The 18,488-nt window shown below is 44.1% G+C and overlaps 1 protein-coding gene across 1 annotated transcript in view; it reads left to right on the top strand.

Moving 5' to 3' along the window:
- LOC110197791 (uncharacterized) overlaps nucleotides 1-18,488 on the top strand; it is a 30,266-nt gene continuing 11,778 nt past the window's right edge. Inside the window, 6 exon segments of the mRNA XM_078146445.1 lie at nucleotides 1-1,020; nucleotides 8,673-8,788; nucleotides 12,493-12,655; nucleotides 12,958-13,130; nucleotides 15,071-15,197; nucleotides 16,542-16,637. Coding sequence (XP_078002571.1) covers nucleotides 13,098-13,130; nucleotides 15,071-15,197; nucleotides 16,542-16,637 — 256 coding nt within the window. The 5' untranslated portion in view covers nucleotides 1-1,020; nucleotides 8,673-8,788; nucleotides 12,493-12,655; nucleotides 12,958-13,097.

Raw genomic sequence — 18,488 nt, 5'->3', positions numbered from 1 at the left:
CCTTGGAGAAGCTGGCTGAAACCTCTTCCGGGATGGGCCAGCTGTGCGCATGCGCAGTTTCACCCGGGGCCCGGATCGTCCTGGAGATGGCAGTTGTTAGTTGAGCTGGTGGAACCGAGAGCAAGGGTGCTGGGGTCTCTGTTGTGAGTGTGACCTGCTGGGTCCGAGGGAACGTGGGAAGGCAGAGGAGCCGGGGTGTGGGGGGGGGGAGACTGGCTGGGCGGGGCTCCCTCTTCCTGCCTCGCCTGGAGCAAAGCTCAGCCCGCTTTCTGTACTTGCAGGTCCCAGGTAGGTCGGCCCCAGCAGCCGTGCCTCGTGCCGGCTACCCTGTCTTCCGGGCTCCCCCTCCTCCCCCCCTGCTCCCCCTCCTCTTCTTCCTCCACCCTGGTGCTGAGCGGCCCTCGCTGCCCGCCCCCCAACACCGCCAGACTGCCGGGCTCTTCCCCCACTGCACATTCGCCGTCGGGGCTCACTTTGCCCGAGGGACCCAGGAGTCCTGCTTCCTGTTGGGTCCTGGGGGTAGAGAGTGTCACGAGAGTTAGAGAGGCCCGGATGTGGACTCTGCTCAGCCTTGCCACGTGGACGGTGGGCGTTGGTGGACAATATTCTATTGCCAGGTAGGCACTTAGCTTGGAGTATTGAGCCTGCATCGTTAACGGGAATTGGCTCCTCCGTGGACACGCCTACGCAGTAGGAGGACCTTGAAGAAGGGTTTATTAGGGTGTGGAGCAGGAAGCAGGAGGTTCTTTTCTTCCCCTTTTTCGGTAAGCCACTCAGTCTTGACAGTGCAGCTCGGGGATCCGAGCGGGGAAGAAGGCCAACCCGAGAAATGTAACAATTAGGCAATAAATACCTGTACAACTAAATCTGCTGTGTCGGGTGAACTGTTGACCGTGTTCTTTAGCTGGTCTAAAGAATGAAACTCTGTTCCAGTCAAAAGGATGTAAGAGGACAGGGCCAGACGCATCCCGGGAACGTCTGAAGACTGTGGTGGCTAGAAGAGTCCGGAAAGTCGGTAAGGTAAGTAGGCCAGCCCACAGAGTGGCATAGGGAACTCTGCAAGTGGCGCCGGAACGGGGGCCCGAAGGCCTACCCTCCTGGAGTCAGGAGAAGGGTCAGCAGCCTCACCTCGGTTAGACACGGTGGGAAGACTACGGTTAGAGTCCGTGGTGAAAGATGGGACAGGGAGTGGCCATCCCTGTGATCAAACCTGAGAACAAAGCAGTTTTAGCTTGTCAGGTATATAAGGCAGCAAAAGGAGCAGAACTGCAGATTCGTATTAGAGACTGCCGGAAATTTATAGAACATATTTGGATTACCTCCCCTTGGATAGAACATGCAGGAGTTGACCCATCATGTTTCACTGTTGTGGGAGAGCAGATGACTGCTTATGAGGAAAGCAATCCTGGATTATTGACTGATACAGATTTTCTCATATTGGGCATTTTAAAGGCTGTTTGGGGAAAGCCCCTTAGACAGCCAAGAAAATATGGAGAGATGGTACAAATGGGGAACAGTCTCGGAGAAACCTCGGATGAGGAAACTCCTCAGCCACGCCCATATAAACCTATATACCCCACTTTGTCCAAATTCAGAGGTAAAACCTTTACTCAAACAGAATCAGGTACTTGCCCGAAGTTACGAGCTTGAACAACAGGAAGTCGAAGCTGTGGCGCAGCAACAATTAAAAGACGAAGTTAGTCATACTGTTGGCTGTGCGCCCAGTATTGTGGCACAACAAAAAAATTTTGACTTCCCTCCGCCTCCACCGCCCATCTCACAGGAGGAGGAATTACAGTCCCTTATACAGATGCTCAAAAGTTGCTGTTTAGATAAGGAGTCAGGAACGGGAAAGTTTCATAAGTTAAAGGACATAGGTAAAAAGGAGCTCACCCCTAATTCATCTTTAGTACAACAAAGTATACTAGAGGCAGCCAAAAATGTGGAAAATGTAGGAGAATGGGCAGATATGCTGCAAGCCTTTCCTGTTATGGCAACTCCTACTGGAGGCTGTACACATACGCCTGTACCTTTTAAAATACTCAAAGACTTAAAGGAAGCAGCGGTCAAATATGGTTGTTCTCCATATTGTATACAATTGCTGAAGACATCCACAGCACTTAATCCTTGGATTTCCCATGACTGGCTGTCTGTTATGGAAAGTTGTCTTACCCCTGAACAGTTTCTCCAGTGGCGATGTTTTTATAAAAGAGAGGTTGATAAATTTATTGCAGACCATGACATTACTAATCCAGAAGAAGCTTATCAAATGATGATTGTTTCTGGTCCTTGGAGCACCACTCAGGCTCAAACAGATTTAGATGTGTTAGTTTATTTGGCTCTTACTGCATGTGCCATTAAAGCTTGTATGAAGGTGGAAAAAACGGGTCAACAATATACCAATTTATGCAATCTTAAAAAATTTGCTAAAGAAACTCCATTGGACTTCATAAGCCATGTGAAACAACAGGTTGAAAGGTCTCTTGGTGTAGATTAGGCATCCAAGCTCATTACCTTACAACTTATAAAAGAGGGCTTTGCCAAGCCATACAAAACTGTAGTACAAAATCTCCCTTCAGATGCTGATTTGGAGGATATAGACAGGGTGTCCCATGTAGACCCAGAAAATTCTAAGATGGAAGCAGTGGCTGCTGCTATTAGTAGAGGAATCGCACAAGGTATTCAAGCAAAGAACAGGTGCTTCCACTGTGGGCGGACCGGTCATATGCAAAAAGATTGCAAAAAGGCACCAAGGTTGAGACCTGGGGGAGCATGTTTCTCTTGTGGGAAACAGGGGCATGTGGCAAAGGAGTGCCGTCAACAAAAGATAAGAGGAGATCAGGGAAACGGGCGAAGGGGCCCCTTGAGGGTCCCGAAAACTGCCTATCCTATAACAGTAGGAACAGATGGCCCCATGGGACCACAACTGGAAGCAACAGATTTCCTCTCTCAATATCAAAAGGAACTCCAACACAGATTCGACTCCACTCCCCAGGAGCATCACAAGCTTACATTCCCGAAAAGGGAAACACCTTCCCAGGAACCCCCCACGGACTTCCAGGCCAAATACCGTTATCACCTGAATCGAATGAAGTATTAGCATACCCTTCACAAATCCCAGATGGACAGCTCTTAAGTGTAAAACCTTGGGGTACACTACCAGTAAAAATTTTAGCATGACCTTTCCCTAGATTGGTTATAGGGCTTTCTACATATAGCCCCTACATATAGTACATACCATCTTACTGGAAGCTGGAGATACAACTATTTATCTTACCAATCCCAATCTTTTTCCAATTACTATTGGAGGTAATGAACCAGTTGCTAAAGCAATTCCTCTACCGTGGATGGAAAATGGACAAGATTCCCCTCAGATACAGTTTTGTCAACCTATACGATTTGATCATCCTATGTTGGAGATTAACATTGAGGGACACATTTTAACAGGGATGACAGACACGGGAGCAGATATTTCGGTTATTGGCCAACAAGATTGGGCTGAATGGCCTTTACAACAATACTGTTTACAGGTCATAGGTGTTGGAGGCTCTCAAACTGATATGAAAGCAACTCGTAATTTAAAATTTCACATGGACGGTCAAGAAGGATGGTTTAAGCCTATTATGATTGTGGGCTTGGAGACGCCCCTTTGGGGTCGGGATTTATTGAGTTCTATAGGTGCAACTATTATGACAGATTTAAACTAAACCGGGGCCCTGTTGTAATGACTTGTTCAATATCAATAGAAATTCCTAGGTTGAAATGGAAAACTGAAACGCCTGTATGGGTGGAACAGTGGCCCCTCACTATAGAAAAAATGAACGCCTTACAGGCTCTTGTTAAATAACAATTAGAAGAAAATCACTTAGAACCCTCTTTCAGTCCGTATAATTCACCAGTGTTTGTCATACGCAAAAAATCAGGCGCTTACTGCTTCCTTATTGATCTCCATAAAATAAATGAGATTATGTACCCAATGGGCACTCTCCAGCCTGGACTCCCCTCACCTAGCATGATACTGAGGGATTATCAGATAATAGTCATAGACATCTAAGATTGTTTCTTTTCAATTCCTTTACACCCTAGTGACCGAGAGAAATTTGCTTTCTCTGTTCCTACCATAAACTATCAAGGACCTTATAAAAGGTATCAATGGAAGGTCCTCCCGCAAGGGATGGCAAATAGTCTTATTCTTTGTCAATGGTTCGTAGATAAGGCACTATGACCTTTAAGAGAAAAATATACAGAGTTGTACATCCTACATTATATGGATGATATACTTCCTGCACAGCCCCCGGGTTGTGACATGAGTGAGGTGTTGCGACGCACCCTTGCACAATTGGAATTATATGGCTTAGTTGTGGCTCCTAACAAAATACAAACACAGGAACCCTTTCAATATCTTGGCCATCATCTAGAAGGTTGCAGGGTAACGAAACATTCCCCTAAAATAGCAACCGATTCTATCAAAACACTGAATCAGTTTCAAAAGTTGGTGGGTAGTCTGCAATGGCTACGTAATATTATTCCTATTCCACTTTCTTTGATGCAACTGTTGTATGACATATTAAAAGGGCCCTCTGACCTTAATTCGCCATGCCACTGGACCACCGAGGTGAAAGAGGCTATACAAGAAATTCAGAGATGTTTTCAATCACATACTGTTTGTATAAGCTCTGACGAACCTTTGTCAGTCGCTCTCTTTTTGGACAAACCCCTCTATGCTTGTCTTTTTCAATCAGCCAGAGCAATAGAGTGGTTGTACCCCTCAGCCCCGTCAAAGATTTTGACCTCCCGAACGGAGTATTTAGGTCAGTTTCTTTACTCCATAGTACAGTGTGCTGTCTCATTAAGTGGGGAGCCACCAATTTTTCATGCCTTATTACCAGCCTCTGAACTCCACGTGCTGGCCTCTGACAATATTCTATGGGCCTATTTGGTGATGACCTGTCGGTTTGTTACACCCAATCTTCCTCCCTGTTTGCAAGTGTTGCCTTCTTTCCCGTTGCTACCACCACCTACACCCATATCACCGGTCCCTGTACGAGGTCCCAACATCTTTACTGATGCTACTAAGCATCATAAAGCTTCAATTTATATCTCAGGCTTTACTCCACGGTCCTGGGTGTTAACGACACCTTTTGGCTCTGCTCAGAAGAATGAGCTCTTTGGAGCCCTTCAAGCCTTGAATAATTAAAGTTCCAAGCTCCTTTAACCTTATTTCCAATAGCAAATACGTTTGTCTAGCTCTGCCGCAATTACCTTCTGCCATTATTCATGCTCATGCTTCCACTATTTCTACTTTACTCTTTCAGGCGCAACAAGTTCTTCTGGCGCGTTCCTCTCCCGTCTATGTTTTACATGTGAGATCCCATACTAATGGTCTCGGTCCTATCTTTCAAGGCAATGATACAGCCAATCGCCTGCTTTATCCTTTATCTCTTTCTCCTATGGACTCAGCAATTCAGGGCCATGCTTCCTTGCATCTCTCTGCTCGTTCTCTTCGTCGCCTCTATGGTCTCTCTAAAGAGCAAGCTCGTCGTATTGTCCTCCATTGCACTACTTGTGCTCCTTTCCGTCCTCCTCCACCGCGTATGACCGTTAACCCTCGTGGCCTCTACCCTAATCAATTGTGGCAAATGGAGGTTACTCATTTTAGGTCTCAATTAATTCACGTTACTGTGGATACTTTTTCGGGTTTTCTTATTGCTTCTCTGCAATGTTCGGAGTCCACTCAGTCTTTTCTCATCTCTTTCGATGTTTTACATTAGCCAGTACGCCTTATTATTTGAAGACTGATAATGGCCCGCCATACACCTCCTCGGCCTTTGCCCAGTTCTTTTCCGAGTTTCACATCCATCACATCACTGGTATTCCCTATAACCCTACCGGTCAGGCTATCGTTGAACGGGCTAACCGCACCCTCAAGACTCTCCTTTTTAAACAAGGAAGGGGAGTTTCAGGGAAATTAACCCATGCACAATTAGATAAAGCCACATTCACCCATAATTATTTACAATATAATCAGGACAATCTCACACTTCCCATGTGTTTCTGGCAAGCCTTTGAACATGTTACACCTCCTAAAAGACCCCACACTACGCATTGCACTCAAGCGATGTGGAAAACTCATGACGGCCAGTGGAAGGGGCCAGGTCGGATAACCATGTGGGGTCCAGGGTATGCTCATGTCATTCTAGATACTTCCCGAGATGCCGACACCAACGGGACGTGGGTTCCCCTACCATGGCTCTGAGAATTACCAGATGGAGACGGGGAAGACAAAGTGCCCCAGACCTAATTGGAGGAGACAGCGGCACCGCAGAAGGAGAGACCAGACCATGATCACTTGCCAGACTCCTCGTAAGGCCTCTCTAGAGGATGTCGTGGTTCAAGGAAACCATCAACTAATGTACTGTACCTTTTGTGTTTCCTGACTACCCTACCTTCTCTGGTAACATCTCCTCATTCCACGAGCAATTGGACTCGGATTACAGATCCGCGCCGCCTTCAGGAGGACATTAATGGACAATGGTTTTGGGGGTTGATTCCACATCCTCCTGCCTTAAAAGGCATAGGTTGGGCTGAACAGACCCCTCAGATTCATATACGTGGGAATGCATCTACGCTGGTTGGCAGGCCGAAATCTGAACAATCCATTCAGATATCCATTCAACATCTTTTTAATTTTACCTTCCATACCGCCTCTCCTCCGGTATGTGTGTTAGCAGGCCCTTATGACGCTAACACAGGCGATGACACTTGTGTATCGTTGCAGAAACATCTACTGACATCTTGGTTCCATCCAGCAGTACACTTGGCTAATCATACCTCAAGACTTAACATTTCTTTGTTAGCCTTTCCGCATGAACCATGTAATATGACTAGTAATGTATCTGCTACATGTGTACAATGTCAGGCTGGTAACGGTAATACTTGGGCTCCCATTGAACCTTGTTCCTTGGGAGTCCCTTCTTGTGGAAATGACTTGTACAATTTGACTGTGACATTTCGGTATTGGGAACAGGTGTATAGTACTCAACATTTCCGGCAAATTCCCGCACCTACACCAATAGCTCAGCCCTTTCACACCTTTCATCCATCTTTATGGCATTTGGCCATACCGTTTGAGCTAATTGAAGTAGGTCTACAAATTTGTCCATGTAAAGATACTGATCCGTTTTATAAAGACTTCCCTTTTTCTATGTGGCAGTTGGTGTTTAGGAATTTGAATTCTACCTGTCATGACACTTCAGATAGTATGGACAGATTCTGCTATATATTCGAAGGTCAAGTATATACTCCCCCTAATTATGCCTTCGGACTCTGTACACCCGATGATACTGTTTTTGCGCCTCAACAACAACGGGCAGGCTTAATTCCCTATAGGGTGACATGCTCGAATTTGACTTTAACAAATGTCCTTACGTCTGCCTATCGTAACATGTATATTTTCATTCTAACATGTCCCAAATATACCTTGGTTCCCGTAAAAGCTAGTGTCCCTTGGGTGAAAGAACCAATAGATGAGTTATGGGCCAAATTGGCTGATGAAAAACCCCACAGAAAACGGGGCGTGGAAGACTTAGGTTTTGATATCATTAATATCGTATTCAGTATTTGGGAAGAGTTTCAAATTCAAGATTTATATCAACAGCAAGGGTTCCTTGCATCTACCCTTCAAAAGTTTCTCATACAAGAAACACAGTTGTGGCATACACAGAACATAATTAACCAAAAGCTCCAAAATGAAATTAATGTGTTAGTGCCTATAGTAGAGTTGTTAGGAGGTGAATTGGCTTTACATGAATTATTATCCCAAGTTCCTTGTCATTATAAATATTATCCCCTCTGCGTTACACCTTTACCTGTGAACGGCACAAACTCTTCCTTCCCAGGTACCTGGCCATCTATTTGTGCCGCTCTTCAAGGTGCTCTTCTTGCAAATAATGCTTCCTCTGAAATCGAACAGCTTGCTGTGCTCCTAAAGGAATTGCAAGGCATTGCTGCCAATTATACCAGTCAATCAAATTCAGTTATGAATCTTGCCACTTGGCTACGTAATCTTACTAGTTGGCATTGGCTAATTACTATTATAAGTCCTTCGTTATGTAACTGCGTTGTACTGTTAATTTTGCCTTCTTTGATACGATGTTTTATCATGCTTGTGAAAACTGCAATTATGCATACCAAGGCTGACTTGCTTGCCTTACGCCCTGCTCCCTACCCTGATGCCCACCATACAGCCCCTGTTTAAATGAGGAAGGGGAGTTGTTGGGTCCTGGGGGTAGAGAGTGTCACGAGAGTTAGAGAGGCCCGGATGTGGACTCTGCTCAGCCTTGCCACGTGGACGGTGGGCGTTGGTGGACAATGTTCTATCGCCAGGTAGGCACTTAGCTTGGAGTATTGAGCCTGCATCGTTAACGGGAATTGGCTCCTCCGTGGACACGCCTACGCAGTAGGAGGACCTTGAAGAAGGGTTTATTAGGGTGTGGAGCAGGAAGCAGGAGGTTCTTTTCTTCCCCTTTTTCGGTAAGCCACTCAGTCTTGACAGTGCAGCTCGGGGATCCGAGCGGGGAAGAAGGCCAACCCGAGAAATGTAACAATAAGGCAATAAATACCTGTACAACTAAATCTGCTGTGTCAGGTGAACTGTTGACCGTGTTTTTTAGCTGGTCTAAAGAACGAAACTCTGTTCCAGTCAAAAGGATGTAAGAGGACAGGGCCAGACGCATCCCGGGAACGTCTGAAGACTGTGGTGGCTAGAAGAGTCCGGAAAGTCGGTAAGGTAAGTAGGCCAGCCCACAGAGTGGCATAGGAAACTCTGTAGCTTCCAGCTCGCTGCAAGCTCCAGGTTTTCTGGGTCCCTGTCCCCGCCCCCCCTTTAGAGGTTGAGTTGTTCTCCCTTCCGACCCCCCCGTAATGATCCGGAGTTCTACCTGCACTGAGGACCCCGCTTTGGATGCAGAACCCCCAGCTCCTGCCTGGACCCCTTATCTGGACCCCCAGCTGCTGGGCTGCTTCACTGTCACATCCCAGGCACTGGCTCCCTGTTCCCGGTCACCCCTGGGACATTCCAAGCCTAAGCACTATCAGAGGGTCCCAGGAGTCTCCCCTAATCTGTTATGCAGAAATTGGGTTAGTGGATTGTTTCACCAGATAAACCTGGAGACCCAGCAACAGGGACCTTGTTCAACTCACTTTCACCCCATTCCTGTCCTATTCCTCTGTGGCCCCTTTAAAACACTGCTTTCCTCCCTGAGTGGTGTAAACTCTCCTTGAGGGGGAGAGCCACTGTCCTATCAAATTGAATAAACCTGGCTTTGGTTTACAAGCTTATGGTGCGGTTACCTGGTTATTCTGCTCATCTCCCACAGTCCTGAGTCACAATTCTGCACTTTATCACATTTATTAATAGTATGGGCTCTCACTGTTTGGCCATCCTTTTATGGATTGTAATTGATTCACTAACTCAGTCCTAACAGAAGCTTTTCCAAACCTCTTCCCTTCTCAGTCCTCCCTCATCCATTGGGGTGGGGCCATGGACACTGACTCCCACATCTCCTCATTTCTCTCTTAGCTCTGCTGATTTGGGGCTTGTCTACCTGACTTCTCCCCCCTTCCTGAGGATGCCCAATGTACGGCATCTTCTCTGCCTTTTTAGCTTCCTTTTCTGAGCTGGCTTTTTACATCAGATAGTAAGCTCCTTGAGGGCAAGGACTGTCCTTCCATATTTGTCTTTGAATCCCCAGGCCTTAGCACAATATCTGGCTCATGGTAGGTACCTGATAAATGCTTATTGACCATTGACTGTTATAGACCACCCAAACACTTAGGGGTGGCTAGGTGGCACCATAGTGCACTTAGAGATATTTGTATGCATATGTATGTATGTGTGTATATGTATATATATGTATTATAGACCCCTCCACAAATCATTTTTCACTCCAACAACTGAGAAAGGCCTAAAACCTGGATTGGCCAATCAGGAGAGATGTTTTGGCCCACTCTGGGCTTAATCTCTGGGCTTAATCTGTCATAATGAGAGCATACTGTGCTCTCTGAGTGATCTAAGAATGCCCCTTCTTGTGTCAGCCACTACAGGACCAACTGGAGCTGACCATCACTCTTTCTGTGATCACTAAGGACAGGATGACTGGAACCAGACACTCTCTGGAAGAGTGGGACTTTTCTTGTCTTGGTATCCTATGCACATATGTAGGGAAAAACGGATATCCTGGGACTGTAATTCCAATGGACACTTTGTTTCTTCTCTTATATTTACAACCTGTTCAATTAAGAAATTTCCTTTGTCATACTACATGTTACAAATGTAGTGGCTGTGTATATATACTATATATATATATACATATATATATATATAGACTCAGACTTTCTCAGTTGGGATTGCTCTAAGAGTATAAGTTGTCTATTTCGAATTGCTTGATTCAGTCAGAGTTAAACTTCTGGCTCCATGTCCATGTCACTAACTTAAGGGAATAAACAATGAGTTTACTTATCATCTAGCTTGTTGTCTCTTTAAACAACTTCCAGGTTCACAATGTATAATATAAACATATATAAATATATACGTATGTGTGTGTGTGTGTGTGTGTGTGTGTATACATATACATACACTAAATTGTTTTATCAAGTTTAGGGGTCTTCAGTTTAGATCTCTTAGTTATTGATAAATTTAACCATAAAAGAAAATAAAGAATTAAGGTAAAGAATAAAATTTTAGAAAAGTTAGGTGATAAGACTCCTGGAGAAATTTGAATGAGAATAGAATGGAGTATAAGTGTTACTCAGCTGTGCATGGCACCTTCACAGAAATTGACTATGTCTTAAGGCATAGAAACGTCACAGGAAATGCAGAAAAATAAATCTATGAAATATACTACCTGCTATTAGTCACAATAAATAATGAAGAGTGTTAAGGGGTCCCTTGAACTTGCTTGTCTTTTTCAGTTGCCATGTCACAAGTGACCCCCGCCTGTTTGTACCTGTTAGCCCTCATGTACTGGTGATTTGTTAGATGCTAAAATGCAAGGCCCCTTTTGCTGAAGAAGGTTTATCCAAATTGATTTTTATCTCATTACAAAAATTATCAGTAAAAGCTGATTTCATCTTGAATCCCTTGCTGATCTGCAGTGATAAGAGCCTCAATGTGTTGCTACTTTGACAGAAACTTCTTTTTAATTCTTTTAGTCCTAAGTTTTGCCTGCTTCATCTGGCTGAAAGTCTAAACAAAGAATTGTCCTTTTAACGTTAAGGAGAATTTACAAGCTCCTTTGAATTTTGCTAAAAGAGTAAATTGTTATCAATATTATTTATTTTATTATTTTTCAATAATTTGATTTTTAATTTATGGAGTAAAACAAGCTTTTCCATAACGTACAATAAAAAAGATGATTGTAATTGAAACTGCAAGTCTACTGCGAATAGCACAAGTTGCTATTCCTTTCCAATATGCAACAAAATTATCTTGTAAATTTCTTTTTATTTCTTTCTTTTTCTTCCCTCAACCCCTAGCTTTGGAAATGAATACTATTAGAGACACACATACACACACACACACACACACAGAGACACGTATATAAGGTATATAAGTATATATGTATTTATATGTAAAATTATTCTATATAAGATTGTATTTCTCTGGTGCATATGCAGATAGTGCCTTTCTTCATATATCCTTTATAGTTAATTTGGATTTTTAGAATAATCAAAATAAGTTATTCTCTTAAAGTTATTCTTAAGACACTATTGCTGGTGTTGTATACAAGGTTCTCTTGCTTTCATTACATTATTTTGTACAAGTCTTTCCAGGGTTTTCTAAAATCATTGAGCTCATCATTTCTTATACCACAGTATTACTCTGTCACAATCATATACCACAATTTGTTCAGCCATTCCCCAGTTGACGGGGATCCCCACAATTTCCAGTTCTTTGCTACTGCAAGGAGAACTGCTATAAGTATTTAGGAGATGTAGGTTCTTTTCCATTTTCCCAAATCATCTTAGGAAAGAGACCTAGTAGTGGTAGTGCTGGGTCAAAGGATACTGGCAGTTTAATAACTCTTTAATCATAATTCGAAATCTATCTCCGGAATGGTTGGATCAGCTCAGAGATCAACCAATAATGAATTACAGCATTAATTTTTCCACATCGGGACCCATATTTGAATGGGGGGGGCCTCCTGGACCCCTTGTTTGGACCCCCAGCTCCTGGGCTGCTTCCCTGTCAGATCCCAGGCACTGGCTCCCTGTGTCAGCTCTCCCCTGGGAGATTCCAAGCCTCACTTTTAGCAGAGGGGTCCCAGGAATACTCCGCAGCTCCTAGTTAGACCTCAGGACACAGCCATCTTGCATTCTGAGGCTCAGTGTCCACCTGGAGCCCTTCTGTCTCTCCAGTCTCCCTGACTTCTCTACCAGGAGCTGGTTTAGAATGTCTCCCTCCCAGCCCCTACCTGTGCTCTCTTTCCCCAGGCCTTCTGCTTCCCTGCCCCCTCTTCCATCAGAGACCTCAGGATCTGCTGCCAGGGGGCTGAATCTCAGACTGGATTTCTCTCCCAGCCTCAGGGTTCCTCTGGTCATTCCTGGTGGCTCAATCCCTGAGCTGTCCCCATCACCAACCTTCCCTCCCTCCTAGGTGAACCATTCAGTCTGTTGTCTAGATAGTGTGTGTGTGTGTGTGTGTGTGTGTGTGTGTGTGTGTGTGTGTGTGTGTGTGTGTGTTATTTGGGGAGGGGGAGTCAGGGAGGGCAAAGCACCCAGTGGAGGGAGAGCTCTGATTCAGGAGCCATTGAGGCTGTCCCTGGTCTCATCCCATCTGGGATCCCAAGCCTCTTCCTCCTGGGTCTGTGTAGGAGAATGGAAGAGGGGAAGGGGATGGAAGAGAAGGAATAGGAGAGGGTGGGATCATCTCATTTCAAAACCTTACCCTTCCTGTAGGTTGCACTCTGACCCTGAAGACAGTGCCTCAACCCTGTAAATCCCTGCAGGCCAGCCTCCTGCCCTGGGATCCTTCTCCCTCCCCACCTCAGTGTGTAGAGGATCTAGGCCTGACCAGCAGGGAGCCTGAACCAGAGGGAATGTCCCCTGGCAGCTGCAGACCCCCAGCCCAGGTAAGTGCACTTTTTCCTCAGATTTGACCCATATCAGCCAAGAAGGCCATTTCATTTCCAGAGACAAAGAGGATTGTCTACAAGACTGGCCATCCTCTCTACCTATGGATTGTTTCTTTGTAAAAATATGCAGGAAATTGAAAACAGTAGTACTACCTGTCAACCATTTACCAAAGGTTTGTTCCAAAGAAACAAACAGAATCAGTTTCCCCCTTAACTGAAGGTTGGTCCCAAGAACAAACAGAATCAGGCTGCTTTTCTATTCTCATAAAGCCAGACAATTCTGTGTGATGGAGTCAGAAAATCATTCTCAACTCTGAGTAAACAAGCTGAAGGAGACCCTTGATACAGTAGTACTTCCCTTGTTAGAGAGGATATAGGGAAAGGGCTGAGTTTGGGGAACCATTCAAAGGCCTGGGAGTTTTCTTTTTAACTACTGTTGTTTTGGTTTACATTTCTCTTACTAGTTAGTGATTTGGAGCATTTTTTATTTGTAATTTTTTAAAAAATTTTAAAGAAATGTAAAATAAGGAAAGAAAGAAAAGCATTGCTATGTGCACAGAATATGAGAGAGGATTCAAAATATACAGCAATAAATTTCCATTTCAATAAAACCTGTAGGGTAAATACTACTCTTTGTGTTCAGAGTTGTCTGTCTTTTATTTTGCTTCCTTGTAAGTTTTCTTTTGTTCTCTGCTGTGCAGTTTTGACATTGTTCTTTTTTTCCTCCTTCTTCCCCACCTATCCCTGCCCCCAGTCTTTGCCTCAGGCTAAAATTAAGTGTCTGTGTTTGTGTGTGTGTGTGTGTGTGTGTGTGTGTGTGTGTGTGTGTGTGTGTGTGTGTGTTGTTTGGATATATAAATTTCCTCCCAACTACTGCATTGGCTGCATCCCTTTAATGTTGTTAGGTTGTCTCCTTGTTGTCATTCTCTTCAATTAAATTATTAATTGTTTCTATAATTTGTTCTTGGATGCATTTATTCTTTAGGATTAGATGAGTCAGTTTCCAATTAATTTTATCTCTCTTTTTACTGCCCTTTATTGAATATACTTTATATTGTGTTATGGTCTGAATAGGATGCATTTTATATTTCTACTTCTCTACATTTAATTGTGATGTTTTTATGCTCTAATCCATGGGCAATTTTTGTGTGAATGCCATGTACTACTGAGGAAAAAATGTATATTCCTTTCTGTTCTCATTCAGTTTTCTCCAAAGTCTAGCAATCTAACTTTTTAAAATTTTATTTACCTCCTTAACTTCTTTCTCGGTTTTTTTTTTTTCATTCATCTGGTTCTGAGAGGGGAAGAGTCAGGTTCCCTACTAGTACAGTTTTATTGACTATTTCCTGCTGTAATTCATTTAAGTTCTCTTTTCAACACTTAGATGGTATACCATTTGGTGAATATATGTTGAGTATTGATGTCATTTCATTGTGGCACACTTTAGTCACAGATGGAAGGCATTCAGTTTCCTGGTTTATCTAGCTAAGACTTTTTCTTTTTGGTTCTCAGGAAATAAACTAAATCCTCTCTTTTTCTTTCTTCTCTTATCAATAATCACACATAAATCCTCCCAACCATCACAGAATACGCAGTACTTCATAGCTTCTCAAAAACTCTTCACAAATTTTTTTTTAAATATATTGCTTCTATCAGTTCTGAGAAGGCAGAAATTTCAGATCATCTTCTGTCTATCTCTTCCACAGGACCTTCTACCTCACAGATAAAACATACACTTTATCGCAGGATCCACGGGGAGACACATTCCATACTAAGACTTTCCTCAACTTTCTTCCAACTGACACTCCTCAAGGGTACCACCTTTGGGTGACACCCCTGCCTGTACTTCAGTTTCCTCCTTTCATGTGATGAGGGTTAGACTACAGGAATCCTGAAGTCTCTTTCAGCTCTAAATCTTGTGACGTTTCATGGTTTAGGAGCTGGTGACATTCAAGGATGTGGCTGTGGACTTCACCCAGGAGGAGTGGGGCCTCTTAGACCATCATCAGAAGGAGTTGTACAAGGAGGTCATGCTGGAGAATGTGCAGAACCTGTTGTCCCTGGGTAAGGACGCTTCCCCTGGCTACTCTGAGTCTGCAATCCAAGGGAATGTCTTCATTCCTGAGTGGGCTGGGTTTGGAGTGTTTAAAGTTACTAAAAGGGAAAAGTGCTGGTCTCCTGTGTCCAAGAAACAGGGTCCCCTGCTACCTAGTTTTCCTATAAAAGGTCAGTACACTGTGTGAAGAGAACCTGGAGGTTTCCTGGTTGCTCCTGAAGCTGTCTCTTGCCAATTCTAGGTAGCTTGAGGTCAAAGATCAGATCACTGTTGAAGCATCTCAGATGTGGAAGTAATCCCACATTATTTAGTCCAGCCTCTCCCTGGACATGAATTTTGTCTGCCAAGTCTCTGGAAACTGCCCTGGCTGCTTTTCCTTCTGACCCCTTCCTCTTTGGAATGGCCCTACTGTATGGAACATTCTTCTTAAGAAGACTCCATTTATAGCTCACATCTCCTACGTGTGCCTGCAATGTCAGGTTTGTCCTTAATCTTCCTTTCCATTGCCCCCATTCCAGCAGAGATGGTGGGAAAGAGAGGAAGGAAATAAGCCTTTCTGTTCACCTGCTCTTCACCAGCTGTTGTGCTAAGTGCTTTCTTTACAATATTATGTCTTTAGGTGATATTATTATCCCCAGTTCACATTTGAGTAAACTGAAGCAAACAGAGGTTAAGTGACTTTTCCAGTGTCACACAGCTAGTAAGTGCTTGAGGCCGTATTTCAACCCTGGCATCTCTGACTCCAGGCCCAGGCTTGTTCCACAGCACTACCAGCAGCTTCTAATTTCCAGCTAATCATAAGTATGCAGTGAGTCCATCCTTCTATGAAGAAGGTGCACCAGGACCAAATTTTCTAATTCCTAATTGACTCCATGATCTTCTCCCCCACCTCTTCCCAAACCTCCCAAAATTTGATGGCGTGGACACCATAGTTAAGGAGTCCTGGGAACCATCCTGTGCTTCTGCCTTGTAAGCCCCTGTCAATGCTAGGAATAACAGACTGGTCAAGAATCAGAATTTGGACTAATTAAGGTTCATTGAGTTCCCCAGCAGGAGAATCTTCCCAGAGGGGGCAAAGACTCCCTGAATAAACAGTAACAAGGTGTTTATAGGTTTGAGGGAGTGAGGAGCAGTGTAGGGGACAGGGCCAAAGCTGGTTCCTCAAGGCTGATTGGGCAGATCCTATTTTGGGTTACTTGCATTACAGGCACTGATGGGAGAATGAGCCACATATGTGTGAATGTGATAGAGTGATTCTCAAAATTCAGTAGCTTTGTATGCACACTGTTTTCCCTAAAGGAATCTAAATTACTTGTTTTTCTCTTCCCTCATCCCTGATTCCCCATGCCCAGGGCTGCCGGTTCCCAGAGAAGATTTGATTTCTTATTTTGAGGAAAAGGAAGCACCATGGCTCCTGGAGCATCAAGGCCTAAGGAGCTGCTGTCCAGGTGAGTGAGCTGAAAGCAGGTTGATCAGAGCTCTGATTACAAGAGGCTTCTAGATGTGGTGGTGAAGCAAGTGCTAGAATTGGAGGCAGGAAAACCTGACCTGGAATTCTTTTTTAGATACTTTTTAGCAGTGGGATCCTGGAGAAGTCAAGGAACTTATGAGCCTCAGTTTCCCCATGTGTGAAATTGGGGAGTTGGACACTTTACGCTTTCTTCCAGTGATAAATCTGTGATCCTATAAAAACTCATTGTTCAGAATTTGCAGGCAGGGACCCTTTTGAAAATGCAAAAAGGTGTTGGGCTGGGGAGGTGGAGCCAAGATGGTGGAGTGAAAGCAGTGACTTTCTTGAGCTCTCCTCCAAACCCCTCCAAATACTCATAAAAAATGGCTCTAAACAAATTCTGAAACAGAGCAGAACCCACAAAAAGACAGTGAAACAAATTTCCAGCCCAAGACAACCTGCATGATTAATCAGAAAGATTTATTGCACCGGGCTGGGAGCGCAGCACAGTGTGGGCAACAGACCGCAGTTTGGGCGTGCAGGCCACAGGGAACCTGGAGCAGGCCACAGAGGACTCAATCTCAGGCCGCTGTGGAGGTTTTCAGACTCCTCAATCCCCCAATGCCAAAGACAACTTAGAAGGTCAGTAGGAAAGGTCTGTTTCCTTTTATGCTGAAAAAGGAAGGCAGGGTCTCAGCTCCATTCCCCAAGAGCATGGCCCTGGGCAGGGGCAGCTGCTTCCCGAGCTTCCGGCCCACACACTGAGGGGGAATCCACTGGCTGATCAGAGAGGGATTGCAGGGATCTCTTTGCTAGTGCTGAGGCAGGAATCTCTTGCTTTGCCCGTGTTTATCTAGGCCACAGTTCTCGGCGGCAGTGCTGGGATGAGGAGGAGTATTGGCTTGGTGGAGCTTGTAGTGGCTGTGGAGAGGGACCCCTCCTCATAGTTACAGGACGGAAAGGAATACTGGTGGTCACAGTGCAGGAAAGGAATAAACACCTTGCCCCTTATCATACCACCTAGGAAGAACTGAAAATTTACAGGTCCCTACACGTATCTCTGAAAATAGCTGTACAAACCCCCCGAAGCTTGGGACAGTACATTCTCCACATTGGAAACAGAATTGTACCTTGACAAAGAGTTTAAAACTCAAGTAATTGTATTATCACTGAAAAAGGAAGATCAAAAATATAAACCAACCAGAAGAAGACAACAAAGTCAAAGCTCCTACATCCAAAGCCTCCAAGAAAAATATGAATCAGTCCCAGGCCTTGGAAGAGCTCAAAAGGGATTTTGAGAAGCAAGTAAGGAAGTAGAGGAAAAACTGAGAGTGAGTGATGCAAGAAAATCATGAAAAACAAGTCAACAGCTTGCTAAAGGAGACCCAAAAAAATACTGAAGAAAATAACACCTTAAAAAATAGCCTAACCCAAATGGCAAAAGAGGTCCAAAAAGCCAATGAGGAGAAAGAATGCCCTAAAAAGAAAATTGGCCAAATGGAAAAGGAAGTCCAAAAGCTTACTGAAGAAAATACTTCCTTAAAAATTAGAATAGAGCAATTGGAAGCTAGTGACTTTATGAGAAATCAAGACACTGTAAAACAAATCCAAAAGAATGAAAAATTAGAAAACAATGTGAAATATCTCATTGGAAAAACAACTGACCTGGAAAATAGATCCAGGAGAGAGAATTTAAAAATTATTGGACTATCTGAAAGCCATGATCAAAAAAAGAGCCTAGACATCATCTTTCAAGAAATTATCAAGGAAAACTGCCCTGATATATTAGAACCAGAGGGCAAAATAGAAATTGAAAGAATCCACAGATCTCCTCCTGAAAGAGATCCCC

The sequence above is a fragment of the Phascolarctos cinereus genome, unplaced genomic scaffold, assembly GCF_003287225.1.
Source record: "Phascolarctos cinereus isolate Bilbo 61053 unplaced genomic scaffold, phaCin_HiC Scaffold_726;HRSCAF=1367, whole genome shotgun sequence".
Classification (NCBI taxonomy): Eukaryota; Metazoa; Chordata; class Mammalia; order Diprotodontia; family Phascolarctidae; genus Phascolarctos; species Phascolarctos cinereus.
This window is presented reverse-complemented; position numbering and strand designations above follow the sequence as displayed.